Source organism: Gymnoscopelus braueri (genome assembly GCF_963280865.1).
Source record: "Gymnoscopelus braueri genome assembly, chromosome: 19".
Lineage (NCBI taxonomy): Eukaryota > Metazoa > Chordata > Actinopteri > Myctophiformes > Myctophidae > Gymnoscopelus > Gymnoscopelus braueri.
In genome coordinates, this window is record NC_137621.1 from 19832756 (window position 1) to 19848937 (window position 16182).

The 16182-nt window shown below is 41.4% G+C and overlaps 1 protein-coding gene and 1 long non-coding RNA gene across 4 annotated transcripts in view; both read right to left on the reverse strand.

Annotated features, from left to right (window-relative positions):
- Nucleotides 1-10048, reverse strand: part of unc79 (unc-79 homolog, NALCN channel complex subunit) — a 61448-nt gene extending 51400 nt beyond the window's left edge. For 2 of the 3 annotated variants that reach the window (XM_080414734.1, XM_080414733.1), the window contains exons 1-4: nucleotides 9977-10048; nucleotides 8206-8326; nucleotides 3217-3533; nucleotides 2127-2297 (exon numbers count right to left, since the gene is read on the reverse strand). In XM_080414734.1, coding sequence (XP_080270860.1) covers nucleotides 2127-2297; nucleotides 3217-3533; nucleotides 8206-8326; nucleotides 9977-9998 — 631 coding nt within the window. In that variant the 5' untranslated portion in view covers nucleotides 9999-10048. Of the gene's footprint in view, nucleotides 1-2126; nucleotides 2298-3216; nucleotides 3534-8205; nucleotides 8327-9976 lie in introns of those variants that run through there. The other variant, XM_080414735.1, reaches the window with a different exon arrangement.
- Nucleotides 10049-12052: 2004 nt separating this feature from the next.
- LOC308074247 lies at nucleotides 12053-13893 on the reverse strand. The gene is made up of 2 exons (XR_013932077.1): nucleotides 13718-13893; nucleotides 12053-12369 (listed from the first exon to the last, which is right to left on the reverse strand). It is a non-coding gene; the product is annotated as an uncharacterized lncRNA (long non-coding RNA).
- Nucleotides 13894-16182: the final 2289 nt, after the last annotated feature.

A 16182-nucleotide genomic window follows, 5' to 3' on the forward strand; every position in this document is an offset into this window, starting at 1 on the left:
TAATATGCAGACTGCCATGGTCAACTGTTTAAACAGCCATTTAGAATTTCTTCAACATGGTCCCTTCCTAAAAAGTTTAATAAACAAGCAAACAAATAAATAACCCCTTCTAGGATATATTAAGAAGCACTCAATGTACGTACCAAATTATACACTTTTATGACATCCCCTTATGTTTTCTTTTGTGTCAACTGCTTTTAGGCGGTCACTTCCTGTTTAAAACCTTTTTGGGCACCCCTTGTAGGATGCGTTCAGATCACCCAAGGGACATTTGTACCACATTTCATGCTTTTATGAGATTCTGTAGGTATCTTGCATCATCTTTCAACACTGTAGGCGGACATTTTCAATTTAGTCAATAACTCACTTCCTGTTTCAGATAATTTTTGGCACCCCTTCTAGGATGTGTTAGGATGACCCAAGGGACATATGTGCCAAATTGTATACTTTTTGGAGATTCTATAGGCTTTTTGAGTCAATCGCCAACACTGTAGGCGGCCATTTTCAATTTAGTCAATAACTCACTTCCTGTTGAAGACTTTTTTGGGCACCCCTTCTAGGATGTCTTAGGATGACCCAAGGGACATGTGTGACACATTTTATACTTTTTGGAGATTCTTTAGTTGTCTTTTGAGTCAATCGACAACACTAGGCGGCCATTTTCAATTTGGTCAATAACTCACTTCCTGTTTCAGATTTTTTTGGGCTCCCCTTCTAGGATGTCTTAGGATGACCCAAAGGACATGTGTGCCACATTTTATGCTTTTTGGAGATTATTTTGGTGTCTTTTGAGTCAACGGTCAACAGTTTAGGAGGCCATTTTGGATTTTGTCCATAACTCACTTCCTGTTTAAGATTTTTTTGGGCACCCCTTCTAGGATGTTTTAGGATGACCCAAGGGACATCTGTATCAAATTTCATGCTTTTATCCGCCGCGTAACGATTTTTCACTTAGTACCCCCTACTAGTAGAGATAATAAGTATGTTTATAATGCATTATAGACATGGGCTTCATAGAAAGTGTTTTTAGTTTCTGGTAGTGGCTCCTAAACAGGTAGTATGATACCCACGATGTATTGCACGAACATCCAGAACTAACCTGAATTCAGTGTAATGCCCTGCTCACACTACAAGATCATTAGGGATATTTGGAGTCAGAAACGCCCCTCCCTACAACCGGGAAGGGGCATTTTGTACCACAGCCTAGATCGGGAGTGAATATCGGGCAAGATTATCCTCTAGTGGGAGGGCAGGGTTCAAAGATCCAATCTTGAGCCTTCCGATTTGCTGACAGATGATGTCCTGATCATTTTCAATATTTATATTTTGTTTGATATTTATCTGAATGATCACTACTGTCCCAGTGGAATGGAACGGTGGGAGTCGCACAACCGAGAGAGAGACAGTCTATAGGAGACAGATGTAGTGAATGAAAGGACTTTTGACAGGACAACCGGTCAAAACAACCTCAACCTGTGGGTACATTGGACAGCTGAGGCATGCAGGTCGATACGTGGCAACACGACTGTCTATAGGCTATAACATGTCTTATCTTCCCAGTCATATCAGAATCGTTCGTCTGTTGCCACCTCAAGTTTAACAGGCTCCTTTGTTTACATCTGCTTCCGCATGTGATCACAGCACATTGAGGTGCTGCATTTGCGTTGCTTCGGCCCTATTATCTTCATAAAATCCTGTAGTGTGTGATGCCCCATTATTTCAAAATCTTGTAGTGTGTGCATGTTTAAGATAATCTTATAAGAAAATCTTATAAAATTATCCTGTAGTGTGTGATGTAACCAGATTTCCACATCGTTTAACATTTTATAAATTCTCTAATCTAAGCCCAACTTTAAGTGTTAAAAGGTTTGTGTTTTTTCACATTTGAAATGGTTACGTTTAGGTATCGCTTTGGTGTGGTTAACCACTTAAACCCTGTGCTTAGTTGTCACAGAGTCACTATACTAGTTCTGTTAGTATTGCCCTGGGAGGGCAGTTAGCCAATAACATTGCGTGACCTTGACTTGGGTACCAGTATACCGATTCACGAGCCACTATCTTTTTTGTTTTCCCCGACTGACAAGAAAGGGAGATGTTGTCTTCATCACAATATGCGTTATACTCACATATAGCCATAGGAAGGAAAGAGGTGCTCAGGTACTCAATGATGTCTTTGTGGAGGAAAGGGGGGAAGGTAGCTAAAGTGGAGACCATAGTATAGGGCAAAGTGGCGAGAATATCATCACTGAGAAAAGGCAGGAGGCAAGTTGTAGTGTAAAATATGGACTGTCCCAGATCTGACGAGAAAGGGGAACAAGGAAAACAAAAAGGAGATAGAGATACACAGATACTCAATAATACTCAATGTTCAATAAACTGTACAGTGTACATACAGTATATGTACAAACGTACATACTGTATGTGACTGCAACATTACAACACTGTGAACATTCCAAAAATCAACAAGAATTTAACAACAAGGAAGATATTTGCATTTGGAATATGAACCTTTGTTGAGGACAGTGGAGAGATTCATTCATTAGAAAGTCATTAGGGCAACATTTGCCCTCAGCAAAGAGTAGAACATTCAATTCAAGTAGATATGAGAAATGTGAGAAATCTCATGCTTATTTTTGTTATTATCATTATTCCTTTCTTTCTTTCTTTCTTTCTTTCTTTCTTTCTTTCTTTTTTTCAGTGGTAAAATATTGACAAAAAAACAAGAGCATTGACTATGTTGCATCCTTTGGGGCTGTGAAAAACAGAGTAAAAATCTAAGCAATCATCTTAAGCGACAATAAAAGTACATTGTTCATTGCGGGTCAAACATTTTTGTTCTTTTTAACATTTACTGATATATTCACACGTGGCAACAAAAGTGAACACATTTCTCCCACTTTTAACGTAACCAACATGCAATTCCGGAACAGTACATAGAGGCATATCGGAGGCCTGTATGTCTGTGACATCCAATCGCTTATGAACGAGCGAGTTGACGGGTTCCAGCGTGCTCCCCGTCACCCCCATGCATCCCCGAAAGATCCTCTGTGGGACTCGTCTCCTCCCGTAAACACAGGAGGCCGATAAGAGAAAGCAGCGGTGGCTTCATGCAGGCCAGGCGACTCGGGTGGCGGGGTGGGGTGATTGAGTAGGTTTAGGGTGGGGTGGAGGGGGGGTGAAGATGACAAACAGTGGTGCAGTGGTTCCTTGACTCACCATGCTGACCGTGTTGCAGCAGAGGCACCAGGTCAAGCAGAGTGACGAGGGTCACATAGAGCCCCTGATAGTCCAGAGAGGGGTACTCTGAGAGTTGAGCGTCCCGGCTCTGCTGCCCCTGCCCCCCGCGGTCTGATACTGGGGCATCGCGCAGAACGCTGTAAAGGAGGGAGCGAGTAACTGTAGGGTTGATGGAACTGACTTGTGGTCTTAGAGATGGGGTGAGTGGGAATGGCACAGGAAAAAGACACATGGTCATAGGCACGGCCAAATTGGAAGCTTCCTGGTTCTCCTTCCTGCCTGTGCGGGACAGAATGCTGCTCCGGAGCGGGAGGGAGGGGGAGGCAGGGGAGGGGAGGGGAGGGGAGGGAGGGTAAGGAGGAGGAGGGGGGAACAAGGGAAAAAAAGAGACAACAAAGACACAAAGAAACAGCACATTACATTGAAATGGCACTACAGAGACAGCGTAAATAGAAATAAACAAACCCAGATAGACCCCACATAGGATGCAGTGTCTCACTATTTCACTGTATCACTGAAGTGCATGGGCAAATTTTTCCCTGCTTTGTCTGTTCAGTGTGACTTTAAATTCATAGTGCATTGTTTTTGACTTTCTCTGCACTATGGGAAACTGAGAACAAAACAAAGAAACAAAAAAACATGAGCAAGAACCTGCAATGATCACTGCATCTCATGCGTATCTGGTGACAGGGAGCAAAAATATAAAAAATGGCATGTTTTCAGTGGCAACCCCATACTTCTCCAGAAAGGGGCAGTGCAAAGTACTGTCCCTCGATGGCTACCATCTTCCAATCGATAAGGTCAGTGGCTACCATGCACAAAGGCCAATGGGCCATGGTATCTTTAATCAAAATGTCCTTGTATTTAGTGGGGCTGTCAAGGATGGGTGTGACAACAAATTGGATCGGGAAAATACAGAGGTGACACTTTTGAAACATGCGTCAGTAATAAACATGTGTGTGAGCTTAGATGAAGAGTTCCTTGGTCACAGCACATGTTTATTGCACCAGAGAAATAATGTCCGTATGCATAACTTATGATACTGTAGCAGTATCATCAGGAGAAATAATGAGATCCAACAGGCATATGGATTCGGGTCTCTAAAATAAATGTAACAACTAATCTACGGTAGGGGAAAAACTATAATGACAAAGGAATAGGTTGTATGACTGGTAGCATTATGTTTGTGAGCTAATGGGTAGGGGTGGGTGGAGCGGGTGGACGTTTGTGTTTGCTGTCCCCTGGGGAAGGAGGTGGAGATACACCGTTGTTTTAGAGGAAAATGCAGGGACTCGTTGTGATCTCGTGTGAAGCTTATAGGGTGGAGGAAGGGGTGGAAGGGGCCAGAGAGCATTGCTCTTTGTTCTGCACTTCATTAAAGAGCTAAGCTGTTCTATCACACTAATGATTTGGAGGCATTTTATCATCAGAGTTCAGATTATACACAGTAAAATCCTCAGAGTTAATTGGGTACAAATGGGGACCATTTGGCTAGACTCTTGTAGTTATGAATGGATAAATTAACACTGAGGATTTTACTGTGTAAATGCAGATGTATCGTTTTCTTTTCTTTTTTTCCCCTTTTTAAGGGTCACTGACAGAGGCAGAGTTACAACATTTAGAGGGCCAGTGAGTGAGGGGATGTAAGTAAATAACTACCATATAGAAGAAGTATTCGTTCATATAACATACTGTAACATTATATATAACATTAGGTCTAGAATGTGTTAACAGATAACCTGACATTCTGTGACTGATCCCCTTAAAATGACACTCTGTAGGAGTTGATAAATAATGTTTTTCTGAAGCAACTTAAAACGTTATGCAACAATAGACTCAATATAACAGACAACATCTCACAGAGTGTGATTTTTCACTGCCCAATTCTAATATGACAAACAGTGTTATTTGAACAATGAACATCTAAGACACATATACACACGCACTCACCCACATTGGGGAACACACACACACACACTCGCACGCACGCACGCACGCACACACGCACGCACGCACGCACGCACGCACACACACACACACACACACACACACACACACACACACACACACACACACACATATAAGCACAAGTACAAACAAGCTACACACAAAACACATGTAGAAATGCACTGATCCAAACACATGACACACATGACTGTAGATCCTGCTATCTCATCCTTGCTCTCCATGCAAATAAAACATTCACTTTGTCTAACTATCTCAATAACTCTAAGTGTATCGAAACTCCCTACAATTTTTTCAATTACTATGAAACCAAATAATGTACTAAATACCAAATAATAGCCTATATCAACAGTGTGAGATGACATCTCTGTTGCCTAACATCATCCTAATTACATCATCCTTTCTAGCTGTGTGGTTACCTGCCTACAGTATTATCACAAATAGTTCAACCTCAAAAAAAGGAAGCCATCTTTTTTTTTTCTTTTTCATAATACTAACTACTGTATGCTGATCGCTCCCCTGTGGTGCATTATGAATCAAATATCTACAGTATTTGGCCATTCCATCCTCTGTCATCAAGGGTCACTTTATTGACATGAATATATGGCATACGCTCACTTCACTTTTAGCCTCACCAGTCGCCCACCACTCCACTCCACCTCTCTCTCTCTCTCTCTCTCTCTCTCTCTCTCTCTCTCTCTCTCTCTCTCTCTCTCTCTCTGTCTTCATCCCAAGCCACAGGTCTGTGAGTAACCCCTGAGTCTTTGATGAAGAGAACAGACTACTTTCAATGTAGGAAGCGTCCCGCTCATTTCCATGCTATGGGAGCAAGGGGGTGGAGCATCTGGTTGCAGTGTTTTGATGTAATGCTTTCAGCGTCTGACTATGACAGGGCGTCAACCAAAAGGAAAGAAACGCCTTGGTTGAACCAACTTGGCAGGCATTGCGCTTGTAGTTTTCTTTCAGAGGGGCCAACCACTCCAATGTAAGTCAAACAAACTTCCCACCAGAAAACCAGCACTGCCCACAAAACAACACGGATAATTGACGCGTCTGGCGCCTCTGTCTGCGTTGGCTATCCCACGTCCGACACAGATGTGTGACCATACCCTCATTCGGGTTAGGGTTGGGGTTAGGTTTAGGGTTAAGGGAACATAGACAGGCTCCCCTATGCATGCATACCTGCATACCTGTGTGCTCCACATAGCCATGGTGCTAATTAAGAGTAAATCAGACTTGTGTGACACTACCCATCGTAGTCAAAAGAGTGATTTGAGGTAACACAGTGAATAACACATTAGATGTTTATAAAGACAACAGTGGCTATCAGAGCGGTGGCGATCCCCCTGCAAAGCATGCAGTACACAGGATACATTATGACGATGATTCCACAGCATGGAACAATGTGAGATATTGATGCATCGTTAGCTTGAAAATCTGTTATTTTCTACACTGATCCTAGATAAGTGAAGCATCAACTTAGTAGAACAATGCTAGCTAATATGTGCCGGACCTTGCTAGCTCTCATCCAAAATCTTCTCTGGAACTTATGGTGATTATGTCTAATCAATGCACTCACTGTAAGTTGCTTTGGAAGAAAGCGTCAGCAGAGGCAGTGAAATGACACACATCTAAATTGGATGTATCAAAAATGACTGCTCTGTGGTTGGAGTAGGAAACTAGAAAAAGTGCTCCTCGGAGCACAGGTCTCCGCCAGGTCAGGTACGTTATTGTGGCCTCCGGGTGGCGCTATAATAGGCCAATGTGAAAAGGGTGCCATTTATTCTTAGGTCTTTCACGGCAATCAGACACTGCATTCATGATTTGAGGCATTTTGTTCCAAAAATGTGTTTTGCTAAATTAGACCTGCTGGTGGCGCTATAACAGGCCAATGTGAAAAGGGTGGCATTTCTTCCTCGGCCTAGTGGGAATGTGCGTGTGAAAATTCACGGAAATCGCAAGCTGCGTGCATAGTTTGAGGCTTTTTGTTCAAAACGGACCAATCCTGCAAACTTTGGAAGCCAACCATAGGCAATGAGGATGGAATATGGGAAATCGGACATATTTGTGTTGATCACATGACTATAGAGATACTGTGTACCGATTTGCATGACGTTTGGATAAAATCTGTAGGAGTAATGTAAAAAAAATGGGTTTTGCACAAATCGGCCTCCTGGTGGCGCTATAACAGGCCCATGTGAAAAAATTGGGGCAGAGGTTCTGAATTGGCATCCAGGGAGTGTGTGTGCACAGTTTCGGAGCGACCGGGCCAACGGTGCCAGAGATTAGCTGCTAACACACAGACAGGACACACGGACGGACGGACGGACGGACGGACGGACGGACGGACGGACGGACGGACGGACGGACGGACGGACGGACGGACGGACGGACAGGGGTGAAAACATACTCTCTCGCCATGCCTTTCGGCCTGGCGGAGACAATAACATGCTGTTCCCTCCTCAGGCTTTCATAGCACTCACGGGACCAGGCTAACCCTCTCCAGCCCACAGTGCCTGAGGGCCTGACCTCTGGCAGGGACAACACAGGCTTCCCCGGGGACATGTTCATAGCAGCCAACCGCTGAATCAATAACAAACAGTGGATCATCTATCTGTCCTGGTGTTCAATACCATAACTTAATCCATAGGATGTCTGCTTCAGTATATACAGCCTCATCTGAATGGTCACACACGTGTTCTTGCACTTTCACAGTACTGGACAGTAGTATTACAGTAGTAGAACAGCTTCTCGCAGGGCAGAGGATGGAGAGATTGAGAATTAGAAGCGAACTGGAGACTCCATGACAGAGGATGGAGACGGCCACTATACTGGAGTCTATTTTCATAGAGATTTGCACATTTATCATGGTGTTAATTTCATTCCTATCAAAACATCCTACCTAGAGCTAGTAAAGTAGAGGCTGTATTGTGATGGAAACTAAATGTCAAACATTCGAGTCCACTCGTACTTCACCTGTTGGCTCCAGCGCAGGGTACTTACCTGAGCAGGGTTTGGGAAAAGTATTTCAGTGTGTTTGCAATGTCTGTTCCAGAGGGCACTGGGTAAATATTGTGTTGCACACGGTTGTGATACTCTTGCAAGTATCGTATCTTAGAAGCAACTAAACAAAATAAAGAGCAGAGTAACAAGCAAATCAACTGCTAGTGTGACCATGCCACAAACAATACAATATATTTTTTCATTGATTCTACAAGCTGAGACTTTCTATCAGAGCATTCAAAAACACAGGGAACATGATGGCACAATGTGTAAAAAGCGGCCTTTTAGTTCTTCACATCGTCTCACTGGTTGAATTGGCCAAATCCCTACTGTATAGCAGTGGTATCCATGTAACACGACTGTTTCTATTATCAAGTTAAACAAATGGTCTGTTCCCATGGCATCCTGGTTCTCTTACTTAAATAATAGCAAGTGACCTGTTAGCACAGCAGCTACCTTATGGGTCACAACAGGCCCAAGAGGCAACAGTAACATAAAGCTTAGACATGCAAACTTGCGACTAAAAGGTCATTCATTCAAAATCCCTATTAATCTGGTTCAGGGTGAGAATGAGGGACAAATGCTGTCTCTTTTTTTATATAACAACATGAATCACCAATGTGCTTTTGAGCCAGGCAGGCACTCAAATCCCAACCACTGCCAGTGGAGTTGTTCAGTGACTATTGTTACAACACAATGGCTGGACTGAGGAACTGTTCCTAAGGTCACTGCCATTAACCACTTTCTAGGTGTCCATATTTGGGCATGTCAGTATAGGCAATACACATTTTTTTGAATAGGGCTTAGTCTGAAATCATAGTTATTTATTCTGCCTGGTTAGATGGGTTCAATGAAATAAGAGTTCAGTATTGTCCTATTTTGTGTGACTTGGGAATGCAGTAGTCTCTAACCTGTAAATGACTATATACAGATAACAGTTTCAACCTTTAAGCATGTGGATACAGTTGGTCTATGCTGCCATCCATATGTTTGCCCCTTTGATGTCAATTAATAAATATACATCTTGAAATGTAAGAAAAATATAGTTGTACAGCTTTCCTATGTCATGGTCTAGATTTCCAAACCTTTGTAACTCACTTCATGTGAGTTGAGTTTACTATATATTGCAATTATGTTGTAATAGAATCTAAAATAGTGTAGCACTGTACTGAAATAGCAGATAGCTTTATTCATTTGACCATAGTAACTTTTCGGAAATTTGAGTGGGAGATTCACACAGGAGCTCGAGCAGATATTGTAGGCTACAATTACCAAAGATAAATGAAATCCTCAAAGGCTGACAAATATGTATCTATTTTCCACCTGTTCGATATCAAAAGAAGCGTAGAAATTACCCTCCCGTGTCTGAAGCTGAAGCAAGCACATAGGGATGTGTGAACAAACCAGATTATTGATCAATATCTAATGCCTCCATATTGTTCAGTGAAGAATTTTGTCAGGTCGACCTTGAGATCAATCTACCTATAGCTTTTCACACGCACTTTCACCTCGACGCGTCAATGAAACATGTGTTATCCATGATTGTCTTTGTGTATATTTATTGTTGTCCAATGTATAGAATCCAGCGCATCTCCCCAGTCATCCTCTCTCTGCAGTGAGAGGACGTGTTGCAACCAACCTGCCTGCTTGGCAACCGTTACAAGCATCCAAACCAAGGACAGCTCCCTCATTCCGTTCCTTCATTTAGACATAATGTGTCGCTTCACAACGATGCCGAGAGGAAAAAACACAAAGGGTTGTAGGTACTTACACTGTTCTGCTTTCGTAGACATTTCGTAGATACTTCTGGAATCATAAAACCGACACTGTCAATTGTTTTTTTTTCTCTCCCGGCGTTGTGTGTGTTTCTCTCAGCCTCAGTCGTGTAAAAGTGAATACGAGCCCCCCTTACGACCAGGATCGGGTTGATTGTACCACTTGTGCAATACATTTGTATAGCTTTAGCAGCGGCGTGGTCAATTTTTTGTCAAGCTTTCACGGAAATGACAGGAGAACGCATTTTGTAGGAATATTTATGAAGTGTGGATTTAATTTCTTATGCGGAAAGCAAAATCTTAGAACTGGCAGGCAGCACACCTTGCCAAATGGACTGCTCCGGGTTTGACAAATTGTCATTCAAGAATTTGCTTTGAACGTTTCCATCATCAGTCGATATTGAATTGATTACTAATGCTGCTAATGCTGCTGCTGTGGTGGGTTCGTTGAGCATTTTGTCAAACTATATTTGCTAATATGTTTTTCACTAGAAGGAACCAATGCAACAGATGGTTGCCATATTGCCATTAGCTTAAAGATGGGCTATTTTTTGGTTAAAACTAAAAGTTTATTGTTAAAAGGTTAAAGCACTATATTCTGATAGTAATCATTGCTATAGAGTGTTTGTTCAGTTACAGGGGTCTAGCCCTGTCTCTCCAGCTCTTTAATAAAATATTTTTTTAGGTAGGTGACACATTTTCAGCCAATCAGGAGAGAGTAGGCCTACCCAGTTATCAGCTTCATCTTTTATGGTGTTCCACTTCCAATTTCACTTGTTGTCTCCGCCAGGCCGAAAGGCATGGCAAGAGAGAATGTTTTACCCCCTGTCTGTCCGTCCGTCCGTGTGTCCTGTCCGTGTGTTACCAGCTAATCTCTGGCACCGTTAGCCCGGTTGCTGCGAAACTGCACACGCACACTCCCTGGATGCCAATTCAGAACCTCTGCCCCAAATTGTTCACATGGGCCTGTTATAGCACCACCAGGAGGCCGATTTGTGCAAAACCCATTTACTCCTACAGATTTTATCCAAACATCACGCAAATCGGTACACAGTATCTCTATAGTCATGTGATCAAGACGGATCTGTCCGATATTTCATATTCCATCCAGATTGGCTAAGGTTGGCTTCCAAAGTTTGCAAGATTGGTCCGTTTTGAACAAAATGTCTCAAATCATGAACACAGCGTGCGATTTCAGTGAAAACTTGCACGCACATTCCCACTAGGCCAGGAAGAAATGCCACCCTTTTCACATTGGCCTGTTATAGCGCCACCAGCAGGTCTAATTTACCAAAACACATTTTTGCAACTAAATTTCTCAAATCATGAATGCACGCACATTCCCACTAGCCCGAGGAAGAAATGGCACCCTTTTCACATTGGCCTATTATTGCGCCACCAGGTGGCCACAATAACCTACCTGACCTGGCGGAGACCTGTGCTCCGAGGAGCACTTTTTCTAGTTTAATCTGTATCCTGACTGAGTTCTCTGTCGTGATTTGATCAAATCGGTATCCCGACCTGAAAATGCATTTTCTGTTTATTAAAGAGCTGGAGAGACAGTGGAGACTCCTACTGATCAAACACTCTATATGAGTAGTAGGCCTACTATCAGAATATAGAGCTATTTAACACTTATTTTAACCAAAGAAAATACCCTACTTTTAATTTTGACAATATATTTCACAGTGTTTTTTGGGGGTTCTGAAGGAAGAGGGTAGGCTACTTACTTTATACAAAGTTATAAAAACTTTTTTTTTAATCGTTTTTAGTTGTGGGTTAAATAAAATGCCTTAATTGAATCCCCGAAACTCATGTTAAAGATAAACAATAAACATACAGAGATTTTGTAGCAATGCAAGACTGAAAACCAAGAGTCTTCCCAGCAGACTGATTTGTGCCAAGAATCATTTGAGTATCTCCAGCTGATAAAGTAACAACATCCTGTCTCTGGAGTCAGGTCTCAGACTGACCCTTCTGGTAGCTGTACATGCTAATGTTCTAAATGTGCCAAAAGTACATTTAGCAAAAACATCAAGTCAACATCATCATGTCGTCAAGTAGCACACAGATTATGTTAAATATACATATGCTTTATTTCACTCTATTTTTGCTATAAATACAAAAATAACATTTACCATGTTACATTATAGATGTTTGTTTTTTTTCGCTTCAAGGTGCATTATCAAAGATTTGCAGTTAGTATACAACCCTTAAGTCATGTAAATAATATATTGTATATGTTTTATTTCTGTGTACAGAACAGGATGCTGAAGAGCCATCAGGGCTGTGGAGGAGGTCTCTGACGGTAAGCTGGGATGTGATGCAGGATCCAGCCTGCTGGAGCCAAGAGCGTCACAGTAAACACCAACATCGTGAAGAGAGACTCCTGTGGAAAGAACAACAAATAAGGAAAACATGTTAGAGAGGAAAAAATAATAATAGATACTAATAGATACTGTTAAGTATCACATCAAATAAACAAGTTCAGTCCTAGACCTATACATGCATAAAAGGGTGGAAAGAGGACTAGAATATCATACTCAAATAGCTTGATCTCCTATTTTCACTACTTTTGTGCGACACTTTTGTATGACTTTTAACGATATTAGTATGTTCATGCAAACATGCATCACACATGCACAAACACCCACACTGAAATACTTATGTTATAGCTTTCAATCATCTTTTTACTATCCAGAGTATAGTAGTAAAATCCTCAGTGCTCATTTAATTCTGAGTGTCAGAATTAAACACTCAGGATTTTTACGGTATGGCTCTGCAGGATACTAGCTGTGTAAGAGTGTGTGTGTGTGTGTGTGTGTGAGTGTGTGTGTGTGTGTGTGTGTGTGTGTGTGTGTGAGTGTGTGTGTGTGTGTGTGTGTGTGTGTGTGTGTGTGTGTGTGTGTGTGTGTGTGTGTGTGTGTGTGTGTGTGTGTGTGTGTGTGTGTGTAGCTAATCTTGCAAATCTCTCACATTTTTCTTCCCATACTATGTGAAGAAAACAATATCGTTTTATTTATTTATTATATTCTTTGAAATATTTAACTTTAATTGGATGATCAAAGGGATCTTGAATTTGATCTTAATCTTGAATGAGATCATATCACAACATCATCCTACCCTAGCATTCTATCTGTCTCATGGCACTATATGAATTACGCTTTCCTATACACATGACTGTTTGTTTTTTTAAGCCTGGATGTCCCTACTGAGAACTCAGAAGATAACAAAAACATCAGTCATTGTCTTTGACTTCCATCAACATTTTAACAGAAGACAGAGTGTGGCTACCACAGCTCATAGGTAACAAATTAAATGAATAACGCAATAACTTGCATGAGTTCCCCACATTAGAAGCTGTAAAGTGATGTGTCATCTGTACCGACCTCCATGACAAACTCTGTTGTGCTGTATATAGTATTGTCTGTTTGGAGAGCCATGAGTGACAGTGACATTCAATTAATCTCAACATGAACATATCAGACCTTGACTCAATTGCAATTGTCTCATTTTTCCACAACAAACTCTGCTTTTAAAATGAAATTGAGAAAGATTGGGGTAAATATAATTTACATGGGGCCTTTGAACAAGCTCCAAGTTGCTTTGTGCAAGTACCGTATATCAACAGATGATTAGATGTAACACAAAAGCATTATTACTGCCATGGGCTTTCACACATCATTCAACCGACAATGTTCATACAGTATAAGATAATCAACAGTGTTGTTTCCTACCACAGGCCCAATCTTATCCTTTGGTGGTTTGCTGTAGATGTTTGACTTGTTATTCTGGTGAACATCCTTCATCTGCACCATAGACCTGGTAAGTATGGATCCCCTGAGAACAGAAAACATCCTTCTGCTTGGTTCTGGGTGCTGTGACACAGTTACTCTCCTCTACTGGAAGACAGTCTTTCTTCTGAGAAGATATCTTCACATCCTGTGACATACTTCATCAAATTACCATCACTGTTCATGGGAGGAGTCACTTCCTGGGGTCCAAGATGGCTGAGATAAACATTATAGTGACCAGACCCTCATCAGGAAAAAAAAATAGCCTCCTCTAACAATTATGTTTGATTTCCACTGCTTTATTGTATTCTTATTTTAGTATAATCCACACCGTTGAAGAAGCTCGCATACATGAATGGCACTGCATTTGCTGCTACCACCTGTATTGTATGTGAGAATAAACACCTTGAATTATTACCAACACTAGACTTGTAATCAACATTAATCTGATGGAACATCAAACATTGCTCATCATATACTGCTGTTGAAAACTTGTTTGATCAAATATCAAAAGAGGACACGAGGTCATTAACAGAGAGCAAAAACAAACAGTACTGCAACAAAGAAAGTCATACCACAGCGAGATGTAATCTGCAACTGATGTCTCCCACAAGATGGAAGATCAAAGGGTAAACAGAGAGACTGGTTAGTGTACACCGTCTTATCTACTAAGCTATATATGGGACATGACATCTTGAACTGATGTTTATATGATGTTCTGCATAGAGTGTATATCTGTCTGTCATTTAATGTCACTATGAATTGAGTACAAAAGGACCCCAATTGAAACAAGCCATTGGCTTTTTTTTAATTTTTTTATCCAATTTAGTTGACCTTGTATTTGAACTGTACTTTCATCTGCTTTTTTTCTGCAAATTTCTAAATAAAGTATTCAATCAATCAATCAATCAATGGGCCATGATTCTACCCACAGCAAAATCCTCTCTTAATTTAACGCCAGTGTAAAAATGTACCCAAATGGGCCCACTCAGAGTTAAATTAAGAATGTTACTGTGCACAGTTGAAATAGCTACATAAATCACACTTTGATAAATAAATGGATTATGATATAGCCTAGTCTATATCAAATAAAAGTATTAAGGGAAAATAACAGGCAGGCAACCTACGAAAAAGACTATATGCCATGAAGATAGCCTGAAAGACAGAAGATAAAGTGAATTCAGAATACTCCAATGATAAAAGAACACTACTAGGCTACTGCTGGTCTTGTTACATCTGTGCATCATTTACACGCCATCTATGGATTAAGTCTGAATCTTTTGTATTGTGTCGCCCTCGAATGGAGGTTAGTGGAACTACAATCAGTTGCACTTGCAACTGGGCCAAACTTATCATTTTACAATTAATGAATAGACAAAATTTCACTTGCAGTTAGAAGAGCAGTCATGTTAGAGGAATGAAATGTAGGCCAATTATAGTAAAATATTAGACGAATACAATCAGCCGCACACCAATTTTGTTTTATTCATCAAAAGTTTGTATTGATAACCGTGTGCATGTGTAGGCCGTATAGAAGGCAAAGACAAGGCTAGTTTAATTGTAGGCCTATTGCACATTTCAACTCCTCCTAGGCACTCCAAAGCGCTTGACAAAAAACATTAAGCATTTAGACATTAAGCCACAGAGCATTAAGACAGTGCAAAAGGAAGTCATTATAAAAGGACATTTGAATGCAAGACGCTACTTACACCTTGTCCTCAACGGATCCAGGCAGGGACCCCCAGGGGGCTTGGGGGCGTTCCAGGGGGTCCCCATACAGCTAAATGATTAGGTAACCAAAGGTCCATTTGGTGAGTGTACAAATGGAACAAAATGGACCCAATGTACACTCTCATAGCCTACTTAAAGCATAGATTGGTGCACCAGAGATGAAAACTCGTATCAAATGGCTGTACGTGGCCTAACCTTAGCCTTGGCTTGGATCAAGACTATCATGTACTTTATCGAGTCTGACTTTTACTTTCGTATCTACGATAGTCTTGGCTAGCACCCCCAGTGCGTCCTGCACTTTCACCAGTAAAGCCCGTACTTCTCCGTACATGTACAAAAAAAATATATAAGGTGCTTACCCGGTTGCCCCGAATGTTAACTCACGCTTCAGAGTCTTGGTGCAATGTATTAGTCCGTATTTTTCAATAGAGAAGTGTTTTAATCCCGTCTGTGTTGGATTATGTCGAAAATTCCCTGTATTCCTCAACGCGCGGTAGTGACGGGGCGCATCCGGTGAATGCCGGATTTACACCCAATGTAAACAGGAGGTAAACGAGGGGGGAAATGGTGTTCGGCCACAAACGGGATTAAAACACTTCTTTATTGAAAAATACGGACTAATACATTGCACAAAGACTCCGAAGCGTGAGTTAACATTTGGGGCAACCGGGTAAGCA